General features: G+C 34.3%; 2 protein-coding genes across 2 annotated transcripts; both read left to right on the top strand.

Moving 5' to 3' along the window:
- Positions 1-2,137: 2,137 nt before the first annotated feature.
- Positions 2,138-3,189, top strand: LOC104802650 (cysteine-rich repeat secretory protein 55). The gene has a single exon (XM_010526348.1). The coding sequence runs from the start codon at positions 2,164-2,166 to the stop codon at positions 2,950-2,952; it is 789 nt and encodes a 262-aa protein (XP_010524650.1). The 5' UTR covers positions 2,138-2,163; the 3' UTR covers positions 2,953-3,189.
- Positions 3,190-4,777: 1,588 nt separating this feature from the next.
- Positions 4,778-5,520, top strand: LOC104802649 (pectinesterase inhibitor 1-like). The gene has a single exon (XM_010526347.2). The coding sequence runs from the start codon at positions 4,809-4,811 to the stop codon at positions 5,358-5,360; it is 552 nt and encodes a 183-aa protein (XP_010524649.1). The 5' UTR covers positions 4,778-4,808; the 3' UTR covers positions 5,361-5,520.
- The last annotated feature ends 4,001 nt before the right edge of the window (positions 5,521-9,521 follow it).

Genomic DNA, 9,521 nt, shown 5'->3' with positions numbered 1-9,521 from the left:
ATTATATATATATATATATATATATATATATATATATATATATATGATTTTTCGTTTTTTTAATTTTTAATTAATGATTTGATATATTTTTATCTAATAATTATATAAAAAACTTGCAAACCGTAGAAATTTAAAATAATATTACAAATTTACGTTTTCTAGGCTATTATAAATTTATATATTTTTTCTTTAGTTTTAATAAATTCTGTATTTGTTTAGAATTTTCAAAAAAAAGTAATCCATTCCACTAACATTAACTATTTTGTGTCGTAGTTATCCCAAATCGTTAATTTTTTTTTTTAATTCACAAAGCAGTCTTGGTAGAGAGAGAGAGAGAGAGAGAGAGAGAGAGAGAGAGAGAGAGAGAGAGAGAGAGAGAGAGAGAGAGAGAGAGAGAGTTACGTGGTCATTGTTCTTCCACTGCATCAACAGTGGTACCACCTTTGCATTTGGAATCCATTTTTGTCACTGAATTATTTTTTTTTTGTTATTCAGAATCTTCGACCTAACTATATTTATCATAAATCGAAAGATAATTTTATTGTAATTAAATTATGTCATCTCCGATTGGGTATTTTATTGAATTCTCGTTATAAGGTTTTCGATAGAATTCTTAAATTATACTATCAGTAGAATCAAAATCATCATGCTCATATAATTTGTTTCTACACCACATCTTCAGGGTTCAAAATTTATATATTAAATATAGTGATTATTGTGATTTTTTTAATGGACAATATTATAATTAGAATAATTAAAATTTTATAAATTTATGGTTATGAATTATGATCATATATGGTCCCTAGATCAAATGTACTATTCCTATTCTGACATATTCTCAAAGTTTTGTTTTTCTCATAAAATTGATTTGTCCGTATTTAGACCTAGAAGGTTTGTCGGTGTTTGAAACTTCAAAAAAAAAATACCTAAAACGATTTGTTCCAACTTCTAGACCCAACACCGGAATTATATATTTACGATTTTATATTTATTCTTTTCGTTTAATTCGTACTTATACAAAAATTATATTCAGGATTTAAATTCCACGTTACAATCAACATAATTTTTTTTTTATAAAAGCAATCACCTTTCAGGACTTGTTTTTTTAATACAAGATTTTTATTTGTACTAACTAGGCGGCCAATTAAAGTTTCGGTTTGGATTCGGTTCAGTTATATTCGAATTCGATTATTTCGGTTAAAGAAAAATTAGAAACATTTGGTTTTTATATAAAATTTGGTTAGGTTAATTTTTAGTTTTTTTGTTGTAAAAGGCTTATTTTTCAAAAAAAAAAAATATAGATTTTTTCGATTATTTTTTTAATCGGTTATCATCGGTTTCAGTTTTTTCGGATTTATAGAAATTATAACCATTTGATTTTAATATTGGATTCAGTTTAATTATAATTATATCTTATTCGATTTGATTCGGTTTAATTAATCGGCTAATAACAAAGTGATAACCTAATAGTAACTTAATTGATTATCGATCTATACAAATAATTGTACACCAAATGATAAGGGATGCAATTATTAACATGGAAGAAGACTTTGGTAGGAAGAAAGAGGGAAGTGGACATTACATTGTAAGCGTTGACCTTCGAGAAGACTGAATAATGAAAGCCGATGATGTCTCGCTAGTTCCACTTTCTTCTCTATGGTCAAAGATTTCTGCTCCATGGAATCTTCCACTTCCACAAATCTGTTATTCACAATTTTTTTTATAAAAAAAAAAAAAAATCAGTTTCAAGTATACTGATTTGATTTGAACGTTGAATAAAAAGGTTTGAATACTCTTGAAATATTTTGCTTATAACTCAAACCAATATATATTATTGTATCTTAGATATTATTATTTCTGAATAATACACTGTAGACTGTTTTATACATATAGAGATTTAGATTTCACTTTGTTTTTTTTTAGTTCATTTTTATCAAAATTTCAATTTTTATCCAAAATTTTAAAGACAAGTCTTTGACCAATTTCCACCAATGTGCCTTTTGACCAACTTGATCAGAAAATCACATGTTTTTGTATTTCCCTACTTTTCTTTGTATTTTTTTTTATATAAAAAAAGAGGTTTTCTTCAACCAATCGGTTATATAATTGGACTCTTATCTAATGGGCAAAGCAGAAATTCCACACACACAAAAAGAAAAGAACATGAAGACATTGTTGTTGTACATTCTTCTTGTCTTGTTCCTTGTCTGCAACTGCGAAGCAGCAGACTCCATATGGGAACTCTGCAACAAAGATTCGAACTTTACAAGAAACAGTCGAGTTTCCATGAACATCGATTCACTTCTCGTTACATTGGTCTCTGAAACTCCTTCAAAGGGTTTCTTCACCGTCTCTTCCTCCGGTCAGAACCAAGACAAAGTCTACGGTCTCGCGCAATGCCGCGGAGATATCAGCAGGACAGACTGCTCGAGTTGCGTACAAGACGCCGCCAGGAAGATCCGAGAAAGCTGTCCGAACCAATCAGATTCGAGGATTCTCTACGATTTCTGTTTCTTGAGGTACAGCAAAGAGAATTTCGTCGGAAAACTCGACGCGGGTGCCGGTCTTATATACTACAACGTCGCTAACGTGACTGAAACCGACCCCGAAACGTTCGACAAAGTGCTTGCAACTTTGTTCGACCGAGTCCGGGCCGAGGCTGTCTCGGCCGGGAGCAAAGGTTTAGGCAAAGACAAAACCGATCTGACGCCATTCGTGACGCTGTACGGACTGGTTCAGTGTACGAGAGATCTGTCGGAACTGGACTGCGCTCAGTGCTTCGCGATCGCTGTGAGGAACTTCATGTACGCCTGCCACGGCAAGAAGGGGTGTAGGGTTTTGTACAGCAGCTGCTACGTTCGATACGAGTTTTACCCTTTTTACTTCCCTCTCGATTCGGCTAAAGCCGCCGCCAGTGCGGGTTCTACCCATTCGGTTCAGCTCTATCCTTAGTTTTTTTTTTGGGGGTGAAGAAACCATAGTCTCATGTTGCTTGGGTTTGGACTTTGGAGAGGACAAGAATAAGTTTCTTACAAGATCTATCTCTGTACAATTGTTGGGAAACAGTTTCCTTTTTTATTTCTTCATGTCTGGTTTGGATTTCGCATGTGTGATTTGATGCAAGGCTATATATATACACATATGTTGGATAAAAATAAAGAATAAAATGGAAACAACATCATACTTGTCGATATCAATGTACATATTTAACGCTTTTAGATTGTAGAAGAAAAAATCAATAATATGAAAACACTCATATACGTACCCGGTAAGATGACGACTTCGATCTGATCTAATAATCCCGTCTTCACGTATGAAACAGTAAGAAACCAGATATGACTTCAAGGCGTGACGAACACTTTGTTAAAAGCGTTATTCCATCCTTAACGGGTAAATGAGATTATAGGAATACACTTTTGAGATACAATGAAGCGACACTGATTTCGGTTTATCCTTCCGATAATCATCAATAGAACCTTGTTTATCCGAAAACAAAGAAACCCTTGTGATAGTTTTCTGCAGAAACTAACCACAAGAACACACTCAAATCTCTCATAAAATCGCTTAGATCTTATCATAAATCCATGTTTTTCTCTTCTATTTCGTGTTATATGACTTCTAATGTATTTATAAACACCAACACATCGAAAAGATATGAAAACTAGAAAGTTTTTGCCGATCGGTCGCGACTTTTCGCTCAAACAGCCGCTCAGAAAAAACGAGCTATCCGCCCGTTTATTAGGGCTACCGCCCGTTTATTCGAGCTTCATCCCTCAGAAAAAATAGGCTGTCCGTCCACATTTTTGAGCCGCCCTTCTATTTTTTCTAAGATAACTTTTCACGTTCTAAACCGAACGTAACCTTTTTCACGAATCATAACACTTTAAACCAGTTCACGATACGTCTTTTACAAGCATTTTACTCCTCCACCATACTCGTAATACACGTGTATCATCAATCCCATGTGAGATTATAACCAATATTCAACCGTTTACTCTAAAATACCAACAATATATGATACATATTTTGATTTTGAAAAATTTCTATAAAATTGTTAAAATTCCTAGATAAATATATTCATTTCTTCAAGAATTTTCAAAAAATTATTGAATTCCACTCTATTGAAATATTTTGAAATTTTTGTTGGAAATCAATATATAGTTTACTTCGAGAGAAATTTGGAAATTTAATAACAATTTAGAAGTTCGTATATTTATATTGAAACATAAAAAAGTTAGTTTATATTGAAAAAAATATTTTGCAGTCTTTTAGAATTTTAGGTTTTTTATGGAATTTTTTAAATTTATTTATTTCTTTAGATAAAATATCCATATATTTACCACCTATTGTCTTCTAAATTCATAATAATCTTCTTTACTATACTGAATATTCGACCATTATTTAGTTAATATAGCTTCTTCTCTTTTTCGTAAAGAAATCTCCTAAGAATTCATATATTTATTTGGAAATCTTTTACAGATTTTATGCACAACAATAAAGACATTCCCTAATGAACCATAGATTCAATAATCTATGGGATATTATATGCTTTTTATGATTTTTCTATTGTAGCATTTAAAGAATGAAATCAACATGCTACAAAAACATTCAGATTTTTCAATCACAAAGGGTAAAAATAATAATAATGCATTGATCATCCACTATCACCCTATTGTATTGTAGAGATTGTTTTAGCACTCATATCAATAGGAATGACAATATTATCTATAAATAGTGTGCTCTTCATACATATTTCTCATCTCTTTCAAAACTCGAATTTTCATACAAGTAAAATATAAGATAAGAATATGGCTTCTAACTTCAAAATCAATTTTTTGATGGTTTCTGTTGCAGTTTTTCTGCTTCTTATTGCCTCTGCATCCGCAAGATTTTCCATCAAAATTTCGGAATCCGAAATCCAAACAATCTGCTCAAAGGCAAAGAATCCCGAGTTCTGCCAAACATTCTTGAAATCAAAACCCGAAACCGTACAAGCAGACCTTCCGGCCTTGGCCAAACTCACTGTCGATTCCGCACGTAAGAGTGCTTCGATGACTCTTGCGGAGATCGAATCACTTCTCCAACAAGCTTCTGATCCTAAGTCAAAGGAGGTCTACACCTCATGCTCCGAGAATTATGACAGTGCTACAACGAATTTAGGTGATGCCCTCAAAGCTTTGGTCGGAGGCGACCCAGGTACCGTGAACATCAAAGTCTCGGCCGCAATGACAGACGCAGATACATGCAAAAGAGATTTGGTCGGTGTCTCACCCGATCCATCCTCGGTCGTGAAGGGAATCGAAAACCTTGAGAATGTGTCGAGCATTGCTTTGGTCATTTCCAACATGTTGCCCAAATAGAATTCACCTATTGAATATCTTTAATAAAACCATAATTTATCATATCAAAACATAATTCTCTTTTGAATCAAAAAAGTGAAAGAGAATATACAACTGATGGTGAAATGATCAACACATTGATTGCATCATAAATTTGTATAGCTCTCAATGTGCCTATGGCCGTGGAAGAAACATGAACGTGAAGTCATATAATGCTCATTTATTCTCGTATTACCATTAGTGGCATTGTTGATAAAATCGTGTTTATATGTTACTCCCTCCATTTCATAATAATTTCATTTTTTTTCCAATTTTAAAAAAATTATAAAAAAGACATATATACCCTTGTTTAATAGATGAAATATAATTAATATTCATTAAGCTTATTGGAATTGGTCAGTTTTAATCAAGTATGAAATTAGAAATTATTTTAAAAAATTAATTAAAAATCTAAAATAACATCAATTTGGGATTTTTTTCGGAGAAATTAGATGAGCTCGCATGATCCCAACAATTCGACCACAGAGATTCGTCAGTTGAAAATGTCTATCGAGACTCTGAATGGATAGTAGCAGTAGTACAACTTACGGGTTGCCATTTCGGATTTCGGACCTGGCATGAGAGATTCAATTACATCATTTTTAAAAACTATAATCATTCGGTTTTTATCTTGAATTTGGTTCGATTCTATATCGAATCGGTTTTGATTCGGTCTGTTTTTATTGATAAGTATTTTAAATTTTTAAAGAATTTTTTGAGTTTTTGGTTATTTTTTATTTTATTCGAGTTCGATTTTTTTAATTGTAGAAAAAAAAATCATAACCAATTCTGTTATAATATCGGATTTGGTTTGATTACGGTTATATAATATTCGTTTCGGATGGTTTCATTTATCCGGTTCTGAACTAAATTGGTGAGCCCTGATCTCGCTATTGGAGTCTATACATAGATCCTCTATGTTACTTTTATGATATCGTCATGGTATTTTGAAAATGGAGTGAACACATTTATTTCGTACTATCTGTTATTTAAACTTAATTTTAATTTCATTAATAAATTAAAAAATATTAAATACGAGATTACACTATATAAACTCAATATTCGACCATTATTCAGTTATGGTTACTCCTCCTTTTATAAAGAAAATCTCATAGGAATTCATATATATATATATAGAGAGGAAATCTTTTACAACTTGATAATATATTTTACGCGGATTTTTCCCTTTTTCGAATATATATATTTAATAATTTATGGAGAGAAAAAAAAAAAGAAATCATGGCTCTATGTATTTTCATTTGTAATAAAGGCTTCCTAATGAATCATAGATTCTATAATCTATTTTGGATATATTTTGCTTTTTATGATTTTCCTATTGCAACTGAAAAGGAACCAAATCAACAAGTTAATTAGAAGACCATTCAGATTTTTTCGATTACAAGAATAATAAGATTTTGAACCCATGCATTGAATGGCAGTATGTATATAAGAAATCTATAAAAAAAAATGCATTTCTTCATACATATTTCTCATCTCTTTCAAAACTCGAGCAATTCAATATAAAAAAGGATATATAAGAATGGCTTCCATCCCCAAAACCAATTTATGTTGGCTCATGTTGCAGTTTTTCTCCTTCTTGTTCTTCTGCATCCGCAAGATTTATAATCCAAAGTTTGGAACCCGAAGTACGAACCATCTGCTTAAAGGCGAAGAATCCCGGGTTTGCCAGGCATTCTTCAAAGCAAAATCCTAAACAGCACAAGCAGATCTTCCTACCTCGGCCAAACTCGCCGTCGAATCCTCACGTCAGAGGGCTTCGGAGACTCTCACAGAGATCCGGTCACTTCTACAGAAAGCGTTTGATTCTAAGTCAAAAGAGGTCTACACCTCATGCTCAGAGAATTATGACAGCGCTACGTCAAATCTAGACGAAGCCCTCAAATCTTTGGCCGGAGGCGACCTAGGTACGTACCATGGGCATCAATGTCTTGGTCGCAGTGGCAAAAGCAGATACATGCAAAGAAAATTTGGACGGAGTCTCACCCGATCCATCCTCAGTCGTAAAGGGAATCGAAAACCTTGAGAACACGTCCAGCATTGCTTTGGTCATTTGTTATGCGTTGTCCAAGTAGGATTTTTTCTCTCCTGTTTGTTTACATGTTGCCCAAGACATAATTGATATTGAATATCCTTTATAACATAATATTTATCATATTAAGTTTGGGTGATCTAAAGGTAAGAGAACATGCAAGACATGCTGTTATTCTCGGATTCAAATCCAAGCATAGAAAAAGACATTCACCTTATTAGCGGAGAATATCATCTGTATATTTAGCGTATCTTGTTGCTCTTGTGTTAATGAGATTTGTTCTAGATATTCTCCATATTTTACTAGGTTTTGCAGCTTCTTCGTTTTGTATGTATACACGATCAACACATGTGAATACACACGTTTTCCCGAACTCTCGATTTGTTATGGTATTTAGAACCCGAAACCTACTAAATTTCTCAGGCCCACTGAACACGACGATACTTTCGCCTCGACACCCCTCGAATCCACCAATCTGGTGATGTCTTTGGTGACTAAGACATTATTACCTGCAACACCTAGAAAGATTATCGCCTCGTTCGATTTGAGTTCGAGACACAATCTCTGCCTCATTCTTTTGCAGCCTCTGCTACGATACATAATTACGAGGAATGAACAATCAATATTTGACATGCTTTGAAATCAAGGAAGAAATTTGGCTTTATCGATGACAAAATACCGCAGACTGATTTCGACTCCCTCGATTACGAAGATTGGGAAACGTACAATTCTCTCATTAATTGTGTCTTAGATTAAGAACACACTCGAACCAAGCCTATATTCGGATGTATTTCATCGAGAATTCTCTATGAACTTATGGGACTATCTCAAACGGTGTTTTGGGATAATGAATGCTCCTCAGCTCTTGCGTTTTCGCAGTGTTCTCGCAAATTGTCGATAACAAGGGTTGTTAGTCGAATCATACTTGGGTAAGCTCACCAAACTATGGGACGATGTGGTGGTTCTTCACACAATCAAGGTGTGTAAGTGTGGACATTGCTCTCGCAATCTTGCAGCTAAATTGGAGAAACAATGTCAAAGAGGATAGATTGTACGAATTCCTCCTCATCGGTCTCGATGATGTCAAATTTGGTATTTTTCGCTCGAATATGCTATCTCGTCTTCCTCTTCCCTCTGTTGAAGAGGCTGACCTTGTGCTCACTCAAGACGAAGCCTCAAAAGATTCATTGTCTTGTCGACCGACGTTTCTAAAGTCTCGCTTTTTTCTGTATAAGTTGTTATGATGCCTGTTCTCGATATTTTTTCTGAGGTTGGCTTACTCGGTTGCAAAACTTACATTATTTCCCTTGGAGCAGAACCATCGCCTTTCATTATCTCACAGTCCTTTGTTTGTTGATCCTGGACATTACCGACAACTGGTCAACCGTCTTATTTATCTTACCATCACGTACCCTAAGATTTCATACAGTGTTCATATCTTATCTCAATTCATGCAACAACTGCGTCAAGATCATTGGAACGCAGTGTTACACGTGATTCATTTCTTGAAACACGAATCGAGCCAAGGGTATTGTTTTTCGAGCTGAGTTCGATTTGCGGTTGCGTGATTGTTGTGATGCCGATTATGCGGCTTGTCCTCACACGCGAAAATCGTTGAGCATTTGGTTCATTCAATTATATCTTTCTCTTATCTCGTGGAAGACCAAAAAGTAGACAATATCTTCACTCTCCTTCGCCGAATCCGAGTATCGAGGTATGAAGGTCATGACTTGTGAACTTGTGGATCAAGAGGCTTCTCTCGTGTCTCGGTGTTGATCACTTGACTCTTATGCAATTGTTTTGTGACAACCAAGCCGCTTTGCGTATTGCATCCAATGTTATTTATCACAAACTTACAAAACATATCGAAATCGATTGTCACTACTTACGACACCATTTGGATCACGCAACATCGCCACTCGTCACGTCTACTCGAGAACAACTGGCCAACATTTTTACAAAGGCTTTGGGCAAGAAAGAGTTTGCATGGTTTCTCGACAAACATCACTTGCCCTCATCAACTTGAAGGAGGTGTTAGCATAGAATATCCTCCGTATATTTAGCGTATCTTGTTACTCTTGTATTGATGAGAT

The sequence above is a fragment of the Tarenaya hassleriana genome, unplaced genomic scaffold (genome assembly GCF_000463585.1).
Source record: "Tarenaya hassleriana unplaced genomic scaffold, ASM46358v1 Cleome8, whole genome shotgun sequence".
NCBI lineage: Eukaryota > Viridiplantae > Streptophyta > Magnoliopsida > Brassicales > Cleomaceae > Tarenaya > Tarenaya hassleriana.
This window is presented reverse-complemented; position numbering and strand designations above follow the sequence as displayed.